At 40.9% G+C, this 19,708-nt stretch overlaps 1 protein-coding gene across 2 annotated transcripts; it reads right to left on the reverse strand.

Moving 5' to 3' along the window:
- Positions 1-80: 80 nt before the first annotated feature.
- On the reverse strand, positions 81-15,429 carry LOC138957918 (heterogeneous nuclear ribonucleoprotein D-like). 2 transcript variants are annotated; one of them, XM_070328952.1, is made up of 10 exons: positions 15,169-15,429; positions 12,342-12,382; positions 11,690-11,817; positions 8,483-8,635; positions 7,959-8,090; positions 6,951-7,077; positions 5,726-5,935; positions 3,333-3,371; positions 1,293-1,373; positions 81-296 (listed from the first exon to the last, which is right to left on the reverse strand). In XM_070328952.1, the coding sequence occupies exons 1-9, from the start codon at positions 15,348-15,350 to the stop codon at positions 1,303-1,305; spliced, it is 1,083 nt and encodes a 360-aa protein (XP_070185053.1). In that variant the 5' UTR covers positions 15,351-15,429; the 3' UTR covers positions 81-296; positions 1,293-1,302. The 2 variants fall into 2 exon arrangements, with proteins under 2 accessions (XP_070185053.1, XP_070185059.1); XM_070328958.1 differs by lacking the exon at positions 3,333-3,371 and having other exon boundaries at positions 15,169-15,428.
- Between the last annotated feature and the right edge of the window lie 4,279 nt (positions 15,430-19,708).

Consider the following 19,708-nt stretch of genomic DNA (forward strand, 5'->3'; position numbering starts at 1 on the left):
CCACTTCATTCTCTCAGCTTCACGCATACAAACCCACACTTGCTCTCTCTGATCAAAAATAGCACACCATAAATGCAGACTTTGTTCGACATTTTTTGTTTATTATTAAAAGAACATCTAAAATTTGACAATGACGACTGTACACGATGGGATGACGATTCCCCCTGCCATGTGGAATGCCCAACAGTCTCTAGCAGTGGATGCGGATGTGACTGCCAGACAGCAGATGAACAGCAAAGGGCCCAGGATGAAGTGCACACCCATGCAATAGTTGCTAGGATGTGTCGCATGAACACCTGAAACAGAAAGCATGCAATGTTAAAAGCAAATTCTAAAAAATGCTGGAACCCTCCCAATAAACAATGGCACTGAAAAATAAATGGTGTTTGAAGGTTAATTCTCACCACGCCAACAAGACTCCTGCCAACTGCCTTATCACGTTCCAACTGCAAATGAAACAAATCACATCTCTTCTTTCAAAAACTAAAAGCCAGCCATACCACCAGAACACGACCATGTTGATAAACCGTGACAAAATCATGTACCTGCAACACAATGAAGACTGTTATATCAGATATGAATCGTTGCCCGAAGAGGAAATAGAAAACCAATGAATACTGAATCAAGTAAAAATGCAGGTTCATAAAAAATCAACGACCCATGAATGAGGCCAGTAACCCTGCCGAGTACTATGCAGGTAAAGTATGTCTATCCAATTCCTATAAGTGGAGAAAAAGCACAAAAAAACGTAAGCTGTAAAAAACAAGTGCAAGTGAAATTAGCATCACTATTCTCTGGGATTTAAAAAGAAAAAAGAGGCGAAGCCATCAAGGCTCACGTAAGAAATCGACAAACAGTAACACAAACTCAATCACTCCGTCACACACACACACACAGAAAGAGCATAGGTGAAACTGTGCAAGAAAGCGAGACACTAGATCTAGATCTGTCTGTCTGCATGTAGCCTACTTACAGGGACACGACTGCTAACAGTCTCGGCCCGCTCAAAATAATAATGACCGAGACTTTCAGTACTTCCTTCGCGTGACGTCTAACCCTCTTACGTCATAATGTGACGTCAATGTAATGTGACGTCTTCAAATGTTAGAGTTTCTACCACAGACATACACACGCACAAACACACACACACACACACACACACGCACAGACAGACAAAGTTACGATCGCATAGGCTACACTTACGTGAGCCAAAAATGAGGCGTCTTCTCAACTTTCTGATTAAATACACAGGGAACAGCGAATAATCACTCCAACAAGTACCAACGGCTTACCTTTTAATGCTCAACGGTTGTAGGGATGGTAGCCACCAGAATGTCCGCCTCTCTTCTGGGTCTTTCCGTAAGAGCTGTTACCTGCAACAATGAAAACAAATACACTCGTTAACCATGCAAAACAAACACTTGCAAAGACAAATGCAAAACAGACAGCAAACAACTTTCCGACAAACGGGGCGATAACTCCCTCTGTGCAGAAAGCTGCAACGCACCCAATGGTCTTAACTTATGCAGGGACTGCATCACTGTTTAATTCTCATAAAGCAATCATGCAATGCACATGTATCAACTGTACTTCAGTGCATTAAGTATAAAACACAGAACTGTCAACTGGTAAGCAGCACATTTCAAGAAGTAACAACAATCGTCTTTTATTCACACAAATCAGCAAGTTTTACACATAACAAGTGAAAAATCAATATTTAGAAACATGCAAGTTTGATTTCCCCCAAGGTTTAAAATAAATAACTCTGACTCCAATACAATCCATCTTTATCCTTCTGCATCACATGGTACACACAAAATCTTTAGAAGTATAATAACAAACAGTGCATTGTGAAGTACAACCAAACTAATCTGTTTCACAGAACTTCTTCAAATAGTCTTCATGTTTTGCATCAAGATAGTCAGGCAACTTAAAATGTTGAGCAATAGGCAAAATAGTCGGAAGAAGTAAAAGATCAGTTTGGATGTACGGTAAAAGCGTTTCCAAGATGACATGTCAAAAAATTGCACGATAAGTTTGTGCGACAGCAACAAGAAAAACTAGTCACTTTGATCATATTTAATAAATTACAGATCTTCCAAACAGCTCTCATGATAATAAATCTGGGTCTTCAGATCAATGTGCTTCAAGTTGAATGTCGGGTCAAAAGATGACTGAAGGCAACACAGCAACACAATTTGTCCAAACTTTCTTTTGACAAAACCAGAAGGCCAAAATGTTACGTTACAGACACAAGCCAACACGGGACAGTTCAGTTTTAGATTTCAGGACAAACTTAGCGCACACTTTTTCGATGTCATGGTGGCTCCATGCACATACTAACCTGATGACGCACCAGTCCATCTAGGTGAGGACCACCTTGCCTGCCGCCAAATGAAAGTGAACTGCGTGTGTGGCCTGTGGCTGTATTGTTTTTCAGCCTTCTGAATTCAGTAACACACGCACGCACACACACACACCACCCTTCCACGAGTACAGTTTGCAATAATGTTAACGAATGTTAATTCACTTCGACTTGTCTGATCTGAACCCAACAAAATGCCCACGGTGTCAGTCTGGGCGCCTGAACAATCAACAGCAACATAAAGTTGCGTCTGTGACAAACTCAAGCAAAAGCATGAACAGAATGACACAATTACAGGTACAGCAATCTGCATCTCTTTAACATTCATGATCATAGCCAACGAAGAGGATGTAATACAGAACCCCAAAACTTGGGAAATGAACGGAGAATGGCAGCCCCAAGACCGCGTTCACCTAGTCATCTCTTGTACAAGATTTGTTTGGTTTTCCAAATGGTTTTGAGAGTAATTTCTTGATGATGAAAAATGACAGTGGAGATCTCGCAGAGCAAAAGAAGCCTATAAATGACAGGCAGGCCTATTGCTTTTACACTTTGAAGGGACATTTTGATGATACAACAGCAAGAAAGCTCACTTCACTGAGGCGATTTTTGTAAATCTTTTACATAAGCTGAGCGCCCAGCAGATCTGTTTCATCACAAAGGAATGTTCTGGCACAACACGGCAAAGCAGCTGTATGGCACGCAATGTTCCATCATTTGAAGTTCACTCCAACACATGCACAAAAACCATAACATCACAGAACAAAAATCCAGGAGTAGAGAGGGAACGAAATGGACAGAAGAAAAAAAAACATGAAAAAAAAACCATACGCATGCCAGTCAAAACAGCAACGGTGAAAACATGTTTGTCATAAGAGACAAGATGAACAGTAAATGTAGCCAACAGTGAAACGGACGGGCGACTGATTCAACTCGACTAACTAGTCTGTGGTGACATTCAACTCACCTTCATCCTGTCCAGAGCCCCAGCCTCCGTAATCATAACCTTAAAAGATTACAGAAAACTACGTTACTCTAGGCCAGTGACTGAAATATGCAACAGTCAAAGAACAAAGAGTCATTGTTCTATTTAAAGGGCTCGTACACTTTTCCACAACAAAACGCTGACACTTCTCTGCGACCAGATAACGAAAGAAATCTTGACTGATGAAAATAGTGAACGTTGCTATCAACAAGACCAAACGAATGTTCTCTGTGATGACATTAGCAAACATACCAATGCAGATCCCAAACTGTGGTAATGTGAAATGTAAGAAACACCATTTGGAAACTAATCATCTTGTTCACAATAAATGACAGCCAAAAACTGAGCGAACTGCTAGTGTCTTCATTTCTGCACCTAAATGAAATATACTGCTGCGACTATATGAAGACTGACTGGTAACACCACCATTTGTTGAAGCGACCACCTATTCACTATTTTTACTCCTCAACCATTAAATACGAACAGGTCCAGAAATAAAGACACTAGAAGCTGCCAACAACTGGTAGAAAGGGCAGGGAAGTGCTGTCTCATGTGTCTGACAAGCTGAACCCATATAGCCTCAAACCTAGCTGGATGTATAAACCAGACAGTCAAACCATGTTACAACCATCAACCAGTCCTGAAGCCACGCCCACGTAAAACATGCACTGAAAGGCTTAGAGCATTCCAATGCAAAATCAACATAAAGACAAAGGATCACATTTTTACATTTTATTGGCACCTAACATCATGAACAGCACATACACAGAATGCAAATAATAAATTTATGGCAGCAAAAAGTACAAATTATTTTCAGGCAATGATCACTTGTGACATACATGCAAGTTCTGTAAACGCCGCCCACCAGAATTAGCCCACCAGATCATGTAATCTCACTCCAGTTCATAATGTGAATAAAAACAGGGGTATCCATCTTCAAGCGTTACTGATGTCTGGTAAACTTTTGAAGTTCTGGAGTACGGGCACCACAACGCGGTACACAAGCATGATGACAAATAGATGCACCTCATATGACTGCAAACAACGGTTTCTTTTCCTTCATCGCCAGAGCTGGGTTGTTTTTAGTCCACCAATTCCTTTACTGGTACTAACACTTTTCTTTCAAAACTGTCAAGCAGGGTTTTTAATTCAATCCCCAGCACCTATTATTCGACATCTCCCTTATGTTGTCACCTTTAAACAGTACGAGTGTACCATGCCTTACTGTAGGTGAACTTCTGAACGAACACCTTCCAAGCTGATCCTCCAAGTTGTGTAAATCGAAAGAGAGGAACAAACAGTATTCATGGAAAAGGGAACTCCTACCAGTCCAAACATTCCAGGCCTTGAAAACAAAGAAACCCTTGCCGAACCGGCAGGAAATGTTTTTCCCCATGCAACATGGTTCACCCAAAGTGTCTTCTAAATTGTGCACCAACTCCAAGAAATGGAAGCACAAGAAAACATGGGGCGAGTGGGCTAATTCAAAGCTGAGCTCGAAAGTGACATAAAATGTCTTGCTGTAGATTTGATAAAACAATCTGAAATAAAATGATGATAAACTGGCAATATCAAGTGATAAATAGACGATGTTGGGAAATGACTCTGCCTGGTTTGTATGGGTTGTCAGAGAGTGAGTACCCTAGCTCTTCTGGGCAGACGTGGTTCTTGCACTTGTTTGAGACACACCCCATGCTAGTGACTGGTGTTTTTGTCAGGGCAGACGTGGTTCTTGCACTTGTTTGAGACACACCCCATGCTAGTGACTGGTGTTTTTGTCACGGGACATTTATCCCCCAAAAAGCAAGGGCACTCATTCTTTCACAACTGATACAAAACAGAGTTATTTCCGGAATTTGACTATTCACACAACAAATCCTTCACAGAAGTTATCACACTCACACATACCACACACATCCTTCAGCCATGCATCCATTTTGTTAGTCAATCTCCCCTTCCATATGCGTATAGCATTTGCGTTAAGATCCAGTCTGTACTACACACAAATACAAAGCTCCAATTGACATCAACAGGTAAACACTAAATATCAACTGTACATTCTCTCTCCACTGAAGTGGTAGTCCACTGGAAGAGTTGCAAGTGTTACTGCAGGAATTGTCTTTTCTTCATGGCAAACCGAATGATGCAGAAGAACGATTCCAAATTTTCAAATGCACAGAAAGAAGGCCAATATAAACCATATCTACACACTACTGTAAACAATGTTAACACCACCATAATGACAGCAGTGACTGCTGGGCTACTGGACAGACAGCCCTTGTAAAGCCAAGTAGTCAGCACTATCATTGTCCTTAAAATCTCTGTACACGACAAGGAATGAAACGGAACAAAAAGTCGACAACTTAACTACTAACCATCATATCCACCATAGCCATATCCCTGTCCATAGCCATCCCAGCTGCCTTGTCCGTAGCCGTAGTAGTCTTGGCCATAACCGCCGTAACCTCCATAGCCACTGTAGCCGCCATAGCCGCCCTGTCCATAGCCGCCCTGCCCGTAGCCGCCATAGCCGCCGTAGCCTCCGTAGCCGCCATAGCCACCACTACTACCCTGGTTCCATCCACCTGAAAAGAACACAATTTTATTTTAAGCAACTTCGAACAGCCCAATTTAAATATGCAACAAACTTGCCATTAAAAATCTGATTATCATACTGTCAGGAAAGATCATGATTCTGATGAAACAGGCCAACAGACTGCAAATCCTGTCAGTCTAACCTTCAACCAGCCAAACCAGGGCTTCAGAAGCAAACTTGCCACGAGTGGAAAGTTCTTGGACAACTTTTCTTCCTCTGCTATTGGAACTACAAAATGTGCAACGTAACAAGGTGAACCAGTTGCAATTAAATAACAGTGCTACACATTTTTGTAGATGACGGTGACTGCCTGTCACGTTATCTCATACTTACACTAAAACGCTGAAAAGAAAATGTCATATAGAATTTTTTTTTTTAAATAGTTCAAGGTTCCCAGCGTCTATACTGGAAAGCATATAAAGTGGCACCAATCAGTGTTTATTTACCCCCCCCCCCTTTACATCTACAAACCCAGCGCATACAGATTTGTTTGTTTTGTGCCATGGCAGGCAGGTGGATGTTCCTGGCCTTGGTATAAAAACAAACTTAGGCGAGTGGAAGTTTCAGGCCTGTGAACCCCTGTGTTGCACTTAGAGTATTCTCAAACAAACTTGGTGTATTTTCAGAAAAATGAGATTACTCCACACAGCATTTGAACATCCATGATTCAAAAATGCTTCACACGCGTCCGTCACACTGTTAATTAAGTTTACCTATACATTTAAAACAAATGCTTTATCAATGTTTACTGACCAAAACAGTAATCATGTGTCAAAATACTGGATCGGTTTCGGGATGGGCTTGTGAAGAAAAGTAGTCTAGGAATTTTTTTCGTATTTTTCCCCCAATGACCGTACTGATCGTATTCTCGACAATCATGCGTACAAAATACGGCGAAATCGTATGGGTTCGTATGAAGTTTGCATAGTCCCATTATTCTTGCACAGCTACCAGGTAAAACATACCACAAAGTCTACAGGCATGACTAATAGTCCAGCACTCACCTCGTCCACGTCCCCGAGGTCCTCCACCAAAGCCGGGACCACCTCCCCATCCACGACCTCCTCGGCCCCCTCTGCCGCCGGCACCGCCAGGCTGGTTTGCGTTGGGTGTCGCCTTCTTCACGTCAACCTGTACAGGCAACTCTCAGTTAGATCAGAAACAGCACATCTCCTGCCCTCCAGACAACATTGAATTCACCAGGGGCTTTTCTGCTTTGGCTTTAACACAAAGCATCTCAATTGTGCCTGGATGTTTTACGCTTTGCATTGCACCGGGAGGGGTTTTTCACGGGAATCAAAACCCTTTAAGGTGAATTGGAGCCAATCATCAAACCTGCTAGGCTGTAGAAAATAGCAGAAAGAACAGAATCAATTACAGTTACACAAAAATGGAACAAGACATTACAAAATGTTCACTTTCAATGAACACACATTGAGGAATTGGAATAGAAAAAGGCAATTAATGATCTTTGGCAAAGATGACTTGAAAATGCTTCAGTTTATGAGACTGGCTATGGGTTTAATTCACTGACTGCCACATGCCGAGGTACCTCGCGGTTCATTCACCTCGATTGGCTGTTTTTTGGCGTCTTTGTCCCACCATTTGCGTCTCCTGCAGGAAAGCGGAACAAAACCACTGTCATTCATCACGGACAACTCCATACCATCATCTCAGCATGACAACGTTCCGCTTTATACTCAATGCAATGAGTGTTACCATTATCCTTGTCTTTACAGTCATAGCCATGGATAATGATTGGAGAAGCCTTAACAAACAGAACATGATGATCATTTCAGTGAAGCTTTAAAATGATACTGTTTTGTTTGCAAAATATGAAGCAATATAGACCTGCAAAGAACACAAATTTCACTTTAATTTTGAAACAGACACAACATGCTTATTACAACTGGGAAAGGAAAAGACATCATGACTCTTCTTTTCAAAACATGAGAAGATTGAAAAACACACACCCAGAGAAGACCCCAACGCACTTGCAGCAATGGACTTACCTCTTGGTCACCCAATTTGTGTGTGTCTTGATCCAGAACTTTTTTGACAGCCGCGTCACCCTCAAACTCCACAAAGCAGAACGCCCGCCTCTGTTCCTTCACCTTGTCATAGGGAAAGTCAATCTTGGCAACCTACAGAAACAGAAATTCCCATGAGAACACTGGAACCAGACAATAACATAAAGCACATGCACTAGCTGATCGCCAAAGCACACATACAAAAGACAAGTGAAGTTTCTGCAGAACTCAATAAAGAGGGAAGTCTGCATCCTGTGCAGCTCCATAGCTAACCACAACAATTACGCCAACTATGAAACTAAACCCAGCTCATGATCTTGGTCAGCTGTACGTTGAACCATTGCTTCAGAACTATGAGAAAACAGATCCTATGATAAAAAAAATATGAAAACAGCAGCTGCACATAGTGTGCCAATGATCAACACCTGACCTGAACCGAGGAAAAATGGGTCCACAACTACTTAACCAGGATGGCCAAAACTGAACCACACACAACTCAAACTTACTGTGCCAAACTTGTTAAAGTAGGCCTTCACATCTTCTTCAGGCACCCCAGGGTCTAGCCTCCCGACAAAGATCTTCTTGATGCCCTGACGGGGGTTTGCTGGCTTAGGGTCAATATTTCTCCCATGAAGTTTGTGTTCTTTCGTATCAAGGACCTGTAATAAACACAGCAGAAAAAATGCATAATTCATCTGTGTCAATGGTTTTGATATCATGTTGTAACAGATTCTTACAATTCAAAACAGCCTCCAGATTGGAAAAGAAAAATCACCACCTGTAAATTGCAAATATGAAATGAAGGCAACAAAGGACAAATATCAAATATAAACCAGGCCAAACAAGTTTTTACTTATAGTTTGTTTGCTTGCTTAACGCCCAGCCGACCACGAAGGGCCATATCAGGGTGGTGCTGCTTTGACATTTAACGTGCGCCACACACAAGACAGAAGTCGCAGCACAGGCTTCACGTCTCACCCAGTCACATTCAGGCATGGGAATTGAAAATTGTAAAAAAGGCGGAAAATTTATAACTGAAGACGCCAAGTCGACGGCGCGAAGAGCCTACCCTTACTAAGAACCCAGATGGTGCAATCTGGTGTCATCTGAGCTCCAAGTTTGCCATTAAATTCTGTTTTTAGAATCAGAGTTTTTAGTACAAAAATGTACCAATGTTTGCTTTTTTGAAGAAAAAAAATATATACATGTATTATATGGTTTAAATTTGTAAATAAATTGATCTGTTGAGACAAACAGGAAAATGTAACTTGTAACACAATCTGTGCAATCTGGTTTACATAAAAGTTCAATAACTGAGGCGGGCGGTAGCAGTGCGTGAACAAAGTACGGAAAGTTTTCGCGGGCTTTTGCGCAAAGGCCAAAATAACCGGTGCTTTTTTTGTGTGCATCCCCCCTTTATTTTTTCGGCGGACACTTTTGCATTTTCGGCGGAACAAAAAAAAATTTGGCGGACAATTCCCATGCCTGCACATTATTCTGACACCGGACCAACCAGTCCTAGCACTAACCCCATAATGCCAGACGCCAGGTGGGGCAGCCACTAGATTGCCAATTTTAAAGTCTTAGGTATGACCCGGCCGGGGTTCGAACCCACGACCTCCCGATCACGGGGCGGACGCCTTACCCAGACATGAGACCAGCAAATGTTCCAAAAGTAGGAAAGTAAGCCGGGGTCCAGGGGCCGCATAGGGGTCCAGGGGCAACGCCCCGGTAGGGGGTTCAGGGGGGCTTTCCCGACGGAAAATGAATGTTAGAATTATAAAGGCCATTTTGGGGCCTCTCCTGATAGCAAAAAATTAAATCATGCCTTTTTAAAAAGCTATAAAAATTATATGTTTTAGCATTTTAACTCGTATTAGCCTGTAACGATTTTTGCATGTCCCAGTGCAAAATCCCATAAGGATTTGGGGAAAAGAGACAAAATTTGGGTGTGTTCAATAAAAAAATTTATATTTTTATTGTTTATGGATGGATTTACTTGATATTTTTTTTGACCATTGGGGAATGAATGTACTTTGCATTTATGAAAGGTTTGTGGGTTTTTTTTGTGATAATTACTTGTCATAAAAAATCTAATTAATTAATAATTTCAGGTAAAAAATTAATTATGAAATAAAATAAAATAAAACAAAAAGCAATGAAGGTGTTGTGTCTGTGTTTTATGTTGGTTGTCATGCACTGTTATCTTATGGTTAAAAATAACACCAACTTTACTCTTGGGGAGGTAGTTTTCACAGGTAAAATCCCAGGTAACGTATCCACGTAAAATCCAAAAAGGCATCCCGTTTTTGGCGAGAATAAAGTTCAGTTTCATCCTTGATTTTCTCAATGAAAGCCAATGGAAACAGCAGCTGGTAAAAATAGTCGACTGCTTCAGCATTGTATGGAAGAGGCTGTGTAGGGCCCACACTTTCTAGGAATGCATCTTCCTCCCACTGTTCGATGTTTCCACGCCATTGTGCATTATCGTCAATGTCATCATCTGCGGATGATTCGTCCGAACGTTGAGGTTCAAAATCACTCAAATCGGCTGTGTGAACGCTTCAAACCTCCGAAATTGATAGATCACTCTGTCCACTATCAGCATCACCACCATCGAAGTCATTCTCCACATTTCTTGCCTCAAACCCGTGAAAAGACGTGTCACTATCACTATCACTATCACTCGACTCCATTTCGAATTTTCAAAGCTAACAAAAAAAATCCGAACAAAATCCGTCCACAAAAATCGAAATCACATTCAAAAGTCCTGAACAAAATCCACCGGCAGCATTGGCATGTGTGTCGAAGGACTAAAGCTGTTTTCCAATGCAGGAGAGCATCGCAAGGCTGGTAACACTTGTTTAATGACACTAGCAGAGAACGAGCGGTATGACGCGGTATAGGTATATAAGAGTTAAACAAAAGTGTAATTTATAACAATCACACACACACAAAACGTACTTGAAAACTTTCAGAACCAACACATTTTTTCCACCAAGTCCGTATTTCACCACGCAGTTGCCGTTGTCGCACCACGTGCACACGGCCTGACCGGGAATGGATATCTTGGCGATACTGTCGCCAATGAGCTGGCGCCTTTCTTTCTTGTTGTGATAATGACAGTCACTTCTTCTGACAGCCTGTTGGCTTTCCACTTGTTTTTCACACTTTGGTTGTCGATCGTAAGAGCTTCCACAGCCGACAAAACAAGACGGAATCCAGACGCCATGATGCTACCTTTTTCACCTTCAGCGTTTGGAGATCGGCAGCCAATCAAAACAACCCGCAAACCGCCATCGGTGAATAATTAGGCCTAGGCGATAATCGTCGGAGATCGACAGCCAATCAAACGCGACCCATGATACTGCTAAGGGTTCACGCGAGTGGTGGGGAGACGCAGACAGCTTCAGCTGAACGGTTCATACCACCCCCCCCCCCCCTTTTTTTCTCAGCGAATTTGCATCGATCTCAAGAATGGTCTGTGAGCTAAGGAAAATATCGGAATTCCGATAAAATTCGGACCAGTCCCATGTCTGCTTACCACTAGGCCAACCGTGCCGGTTTTACTTATAGTAAATACTAGTTAATACAGTACATTGCATTTGATTATAACAATCACACGATTGAAGAATAATGAAACTAACTTTTTGGCTTCGTAAAAACAAACACTATTCACCAAAAGCTTGCTATTCAGAAACAACAAAATGTACCTTCTGGACTGTTTCTGGCGACTTGAAAACAACAAATCCAAAACCCCGGGATTGCCGCGTCTCTACGTCTGTTTTGAGTGTGCAGCTTGTGACCTCCCCAAACTTTTCGAAGTATTCTCTGAGATCCTCTGAAATCAAAAATAACACAAGGCATTCAGAATTACAAACATGGGTGTAAACAAAGTAAAGGTATGCCACAATTCACACTGAGAAAGATAGAGGCCGGGTAGCTCAGTTGGTCGAGCGCTGGACAACTTTAAGAGCAGACTCAGAGACGGCACCCATGTCCCCCCCCCCGTGACATGTAAAAGACCTCGGTCATCCTGCCATAAGTGCAGGTGGCTGATTACACCTAAACACACAGTATGTGACAAACTCCTCTACCTCACAATGTCTTATTCGCATGCCTCTCCCCAGAGTCATTCTCTCATTTCAGTTATGCATTGGAAGCATCATCCGATTAGCTTAAACCCAAAGCAACTGCATCCACTTTCCAATCAGGCTATCCACTGCATTGCCCAACATGCACTACAAAAAAAAATCCAGCCTCATATTCAATCATTCTGAATATAAACAGAACTTCATACTCACTACAAAAAAAATCCAGCCTCATATTCAATCATTCTGAATATAAACAGAACTTCATACTTACTTGTTGTTGTTTCCCAGCTTAAGCCACCAACAAAGATTTTTCTGCAACCAAAAAAGCTCACCATAAAAAAAAGAACAAACCAGAACAGAAAAACACATTACAGTAGAACCCCCCTGAGAAAATGTACCTCCCTTTCAAGTTCCTGTTTTATCAGACTTACTGTCCATAACCCTCTCCTTTTTAAGACCCGATATTTTGAGATCAGGTCTGAAATTGGGAGCTCCACCGTAGAGGGGGAAAGACCTGCATATCGCATCAGGAATATCATGAGCGACTAACCCAAAGATGAAACTCACGACAGAATCTTTGGTCTGTCAGCTCAGGCAAAGAATTACTATCTTTGTAAGAACTAAGAAAAAGTATCTACCTGGCAAGCGCTTAGCACAATGCAGTTTTGCAATGAATGCTATACCAAGACCATTAGTGACCAAGCCTGCAGACATATTCTATGTGGCTAGCTTAGACACAGACTTATTGACTGAACTACGATGTTACGCCAATCTATATATTTTTTTAAAACCCACACAAAAGCTTTGAGCAAATAGAAAGAGACAGAGAAAAAGGCGGGCACACAGATATAACAGACGAGGAAGGGTGAAAGATCCCAAAATGCTACAGTACACCACAAGATTGAAACTTGGCATGTGCAACAGCATTGAACACAGTGTGTATCGACCTAGAAGTGGTTGTATACCATGCGAGTGTATATGATTGACAGCCCTGTATGCCCTCTGAAAAAGAGATGGCGGAAGTCAAGGCATCAGATTGATTTCCATTGGGTACTTCTAACGACTTGTTAGGGGGCATTTCTCGGAGTGTATACAGACCTATCCATCCTGAATACACTCAGAGTGTATACAGTGGAACCCGTCTTAAGTGTCCTCCAAAAAGATGTGAAAACCATGTCTTAAAAAGGAGGAGTCTTGAAATGCTGATTAATCTACAGAGGTTATGAACAAAACATCTGAGATAGGAGGGTCTAAAAAAAAAGGAGCAAGTCTTAAATCAGAGGGGGGCGGTGTGTGTGTGTGTTTCCTACTTGTCTTCTACAAAATCAAAGCCTTAGATATGCATTAGAAAACGTCTCTTGATTTCAAAAAAAAAAAAAAAAAAAAAAGCTAAAGTACACCTCAACCTACGTTTACTCCAGAACTTAAAAATGCACGTAAAATCAAATAATAATAATAATAAATGAGCATTTATATAGCGCAAAATCATAACTTTACAAGTATGCTCCTTGCGCTTGACACATTTAAAATCAAAACACAGTTATACAAGCATTTACATCTACATTCATAGTCAGCAACGCTTAATTAAAAGCATACACCATCAAACATACATTAAAACAAATTCTTCCACTAACTAAGTAGGGGAAAGGCTCCTAATATGGACCACCTCCGGTTCTGACAAACTAACAGCGCTAGAGCGCTCAAAACAATTTCATTCGCCTTATTCACCCTCTCTGGATAAGTTGCACATGTCAAAACAGTTGCAGAAACACAAACCTCAAAACCGTTAGGCTTTTTCGCTTTTTTTTTACTTTTGGCAGCGTTCACTCTAAATTTGCCGCCTAAAACAGACTCGTTTCTGTCCACAGCCAAAGCTTTTATCACACAAAAATGGCTATATATGACAGCTAAGACCGTATTTGTTACATTTTAGCAGTGTGTACCCCGGGTTTCTACTGCAAACAAAAAATAATAGCAAAACCTCAAAGTATGTGTGAGTCCCCTAATATGGACCACCTTCAACAAATCGAAGAAAATAAAAGCTAAAGGCAATTTTGATTAATTCATTAAGAAGCTTGCTGAAAATAACCTATAACTAGCCCTCGAGATTTCAAAAAAATATAATTAGTCTTTTTTTGTGGAAGTTGATAATTTCACTTATTTTCACTGTGTTTGATAAGCTTCTTCAGTTTCCTGGTGTGCTTCAAATAATACTCTCATCAACCCGAAACATCTAAATCTAAAGCATATTTGAATTTGTCTGACTTGCACACTAAGCATATTGTATCATGTTATTTTGAAGTATAGGGGACTTTTTACAGTGATTCGTGAAGGCCGCTTCACTGGTCCATGTTGGGCGCCTTGGCTCCTAATATGGACCATTTGTGATTTTTTTCTGTATTTAATTTTTGCTGAATGTCTATCAAAGCTATTTCACTCTAATTAAGCCTAACGGTTAAACTAAGAGAGAAGGACTACCAACCACAAAATGAAACTTCTTCGCAAGAAAACAAGCTAGTTATCAGCAATAAACAAAAAGTGGTCCATATTAGGGACCCTTTCCCTAATAAAAACATGAATAAAATAGGTAGTGAAAACAAGGGAAATACCAGCTGAATCAAGGCAATACGTTAAAACTTAGACACATAACAGTTTCGTCGGCCCCTTGCCTGATAAATGCCTTGTCTCTGCTCTTGGCAGTAGGATTGCCAATTTCATTTCATAGGATTGCCAATTACCCATGCAGATGCAGATTCAAATTCAAACAAGAACGACAAAAGATAATGCCTGCAACCCAAGCTCACTCAGATTTGTTCAACCAATACCATCAACAAAGCAGTGAGACAAAAACACCAAACGCGTGTAATATGTTAGGAGGGCTAAACCATTTCTGCGTATCTTGGACAGGAAAGAGGTCACCACACACGTGGTCGCCATCTTGTTTTGTAGCCGGTGTTTCAAATCCAAACAATGCGATCGATCTATTGCACATCTAAGCGGCAGACAAAGCAAATTTCGTGATAAAAGTGCATTGCCAGATCTAATGGAAGTAAATGACATTAGCGACATAGTTACATAGCCATTATTTCACATCATACCTTTCGTCTTCATTGTCGTCGGCTCCCTCTTGGCCTTGCTGATCACCACCGGTTTCCATCGCCTGGTCGCCTCCATCTTCTACCGACTGTTCTGTGGTTTCTTGCTGTTCAAAATTCTCACCATTTTGACCGTCAAGTCCCGTGTAATCATCCTTGTCGAACTGCTGCTGATCGTCTTCCATGATTGTGTCTTGTGGATGAAAAAAAATGCGCAATAAGACAAAGAACGTGAGCGCTTCTTCGGCGGGAGGAGAAAAGGAAATGGCAGGCTACTCCGTCACGTGATATGACTTTACGCGGTTATTGGTTAGAATATGATCATTCTAATTTTTTGTGCTATTTTTTACTAATTCTTCTGTACATATGATCAACCACTTTTTAAAACTGCCCAGATTGATGGGAAATAAAAAATAGTTATCGGAAAAAATTAGCTATGCTCCCATAATTTCGAGATTTGTTCGAGCGCGCATGCGCACGGTCTGACTTGCATTACATCACGACAGCGTGTGTTCTGTGACGTAGAGGCACCGCCGAAATATTTTAGATTGATCTTTCATGGAGCTCGAGGGCTGCCTTTTTCCCTTGTTATTCTTTCTGATTATTCTTTTTATTGAGATTGAAGGCGCGAAAGTAACGAACACAACTACAAGTACAGAGCTTGCCTCTGCCCGTAGGTTTAGTCACCAGGAGTTTTTCGATATCGCATTCTATATTCTTTCACCACTCACTCCACCGCGAACGCGGGCAGCCGGCGAGCGGCCCTGACTTTGACAAACCGGGCCGGTGTAGGATCCGGTCCGGTCCCCCCTCTGAAGTAGTCCCCCGGGGGACCAATTCGTGGCAAAAACTGCTCTATAATGGTCCCCCCTAAGACACCCAGCCTCGTTTTCGACTGGTCCCCCTGGGCGATTTTGGTCCCCCCTCGCATCCAAAATAGGCCCCCTCTCGAACTGGTCCCCCTCTTTTCTAACCAATGTAGAGCTATGTCAGTATTTATTTTTAACTTTATTGTTACAAAACTTTATTGTCCCCACAGGGCCATAGGAACATTTTTTTTCTTTTTTTTCCGATTCATGTGTGTTGTTATTTTTGTGTGTGTGAGATATATTTGTTTGGTTGTGTTCTTGTTTCTTTCAGGTTTTTTTTTTGCATTGGTTCTTTTTGTTTCTCAGTGTGTGTTTGTTTATGAGATGGTTGTACCGAATACTGAACATTAAATATTACTAGAATTTCAAACAATAAATAAATAAGTCAATCAATATTCTCTCTCTCTCTCTCTCTCTCTCTCTCTCTCTCTCTCTCTTCTCTCTCCCTCACTCTCTATCTCACTCTCTCTTGCAAAACCTGAAATAGACATTTACGCACGGTTCTTTGACAAGAAAAACTTTATTTCAAACGCAAACTTGATCTTTCCATTTCCACATTGGACTCTCATGAGGATTATTTGGTATGTCCAGTCATAAGTATAGGCTGCATAGAACGGCAAATCTACGAAGTTAAATCACTTTTAAAAGTTTAGATTTGACACTGTAACCTTCACCCAGTTCAAGATCATCTTGAATAACATCTCTGTACAAAAATGAAAATAATTATACATATAACGAAAGAGGTGTGTGTGTTTGTGTGTGTTTGCGTGCGTGCGTGCGTGAGTGAGTGTGCACGCGTGCGTGCGTGCGTGCGTGCGTGCGTGCGTGCATAATGTGTGTGTGTGTGTGTTTGAGAGATGGGGGGAGGAGAGAAAGTGTGGGGGGCGAGAGAGAGAGAGAGAGTGAGAGAGATCCAGAGTTACGTTTTGTACTGAGTTGACACACACACTATAACAATAAAGTTAAAATAAATACTGACATAGCTCTACATTGGTTGGAAAAGAGGGGGACCAGTTCGAGAGGGGGCCTATTTTGGATGCGAGGGGGAAAATCGCCCAGGGGGACCAGTCAAAAACCGTCAGGCTGGATGTCTAAGGGGGGACCATTATAGAGCAGTTTTTGCCACGAATTGGTCCCCCGGGAGACTACTTCAGAGGGGGGACCGGATCGGATCCTACACCGGTGTAACGATTTCATCTTTCGCCATGGTCATATTTCGATTCTCGGCCTCGTTGTTCTAGTACAGTATAAACTCCACACTGAACAAAACAAAAAACTTCGATAGTACCGATGAGCGACTATGTACCTTACATTCATGGGGCCAAATTTGTCAAACCAATGTGTTTGTATTTAAACTTAGACATTTTATTTATCTTAAAATGTTTCCCTTCTTATTCAAGGGACGTAACCACTCGAAGAAATCGATTTTGGGGGTGAAATCTATTGAATTTTACCACCAATTTTCTTCACATGCAAGAAACTGACATGCTTTTCGTCCATAAATAATTTCACTTCTTAATTTTACCAGGAAACAACATTTCAGTCTTGAGTATACCATATATCGAGGGGCCCGGAAATATGAACACGGGCGAAAGATGAAATCGTCACACCGGCCAGTAAATGTGAAAGGCGAGGGTCTGTGCATTACTACTGTCTACAGAACAAACACATACAAAGAAACCATTGTAATGCAAAATGTGGCAATATATATTGTCATATGATAAGTACATTTAAAAAAACATACGACAGTGATTGATCCCCCAAATCGACTTCGCTAATAAATTATAGGTTTTGCTAATATTTCGTCTATGCCGGAAAGACCTAATTCAAGTTCAGAATGTCACGTGTGTTGAAACAACTGAGTGTGAAAAAAGTAGAGAAATCCATCTGTATTACCGGTAATCCCCGGTTTACGTGTATTGTAATGACTGATGTGCTTTTGTTTGAATTATTGTTACGTACGTGTATTTTCGATATGGCTGAAAATAGTGAAACTGATTTGTCAGTGACGTTTTTGGCGGCCGGGCGTAGGCTTAATACTGCTCAGTTTCTGGATTCGCATGAACATATTTCTCATATCACTCAACATGCAAAAATGTCAGAGTACCGTATCACTTTTACCACTTCTAATGTCATTTTTCAGAATGGAGGTAATCAGGTACGTTTTGCAGCCCGGTTGGTGCAAAAACGACACGATCAATTGTTTGAATTCAGTTTTTTAAATTTAGTCAAGTTTTGACTAGAGCGATTCAGAGTAAACTACTGGATCGATCTTCATGAAACTTCACATCAGAGTTCCTGGGTATGATATCCCTAGACTTCATTTTTGGATAGATGTCTTTGATGATGTCATATCCGGCTTTTCGTAAAAGTTGAGGCAGCACTGTCACAACCTCATTTTTCAACCAAATTGATTGAAATTTTTGTAAATCAATCTTCGACGAAGGCCGGACTTTGGTATTGCATTTCAGCTTGGTGGCTTAAAAATTAATTGATGACTTTGGTCATTAAAAATCTGAAAATTGTAATTAAAATTATTTTTTTATAAAACGATCCAAAATTACGTTTATCGTATTATTCATCATTTTCTGATTCCAAAAACATATAAATATGTTATATTCGGATTAAAAACAAGCTCTGAAAATTAAAAATATAAAAATTATGATTAAAATTAAATTTCCGAAATCGATTTAAAAACAATTTCATCTTATTCCGTGTCCGTTCCTGATTCCAAAAACATATAGATATGATATGTTTGGATTAAAAACACGTTCAGAAAGTTAAAAAGAATAGAGATATAGAAAAGCGTGCTATCCTCCTCGGCGCAACCGCTACCGCGCTTTTCTGGATTGTTAATTTCACTGCCTTTGCCACGAGCGGTGGACAGACGATGCTACGAGTGTACGGTCTTGCGGAAATAATGCAATGCGTTCAGTTTCATTCTGTGAGTTCGACTGAGCTTGACTAAATGTTGTATTTTCGCCTTACGCGACTTGTTTTATAATTTTATTTGCCAGCTCCTTTATGGCAATGACAAGATCCGTCTTTTTTCATTGAGTCAAGTTTTGACTAAATGTTTTAAATTAAAAATATAAAAATTATTATCAAAATCAAATTTCCGAAATTGATTTAAAAACAATTTCATCTTATTTCTGGTCGGTTCCTGATTCCAAAAACATATAGATATGATATGTTTGGATTAAAAACACGCTCGAGACGAGGGTCGTGGTGTGTGTGTGTGTGTGTGTGTGTGTGTGTGTGTGTGTGGGTGTGTGTGTGTGTGTGTGCATGTGTGTGTCTTTTTACATTTAGTCAAGTTTTGACTAAATGTTTTAACATAGAGGGGAAATCGAGAGAGGGTCGTGGTGTGTGTGTGTGTGTGTGTGTGTGTGTGTGTCTGTGTGTGTGTGTGTGTGTGTGTGTGTGTGTGTGTGAGAGAGAGAGTAAACCACTGGACCGATCTTTATGAAATTTGACATGAGAGTTCCTGGGTATGATATCCCCGGACTTTTTTTTCTTTTTTTCGATAAATGTCTTTGATGACGTCATATCCGGCTTTTTGTAAAAGTTGAGGCGGCACTGTCACACCCTCATTTTTCAATCAAATTGATTGAAATTTTGGCCAAGCAATCTTCGACGAAGGCCGGACTTCGGTATTGCATTTCAGCTTGGTG

The sequence above is a fragment of the Littorina saxatilis genome, linkage group LG2 (genome assembly GCF_037325665.1).
Source record: "Littorina saxatilis isolate snail1 linkage group LG2, US_GU_Lsax_2.0, whole genome shotgun sequence".
NCBI lineage: Eukaryota > Metazoa > Mollusca > Gastropoda > Littorinimorpha > Littorinidae > Littorina > Littorina saxatilis.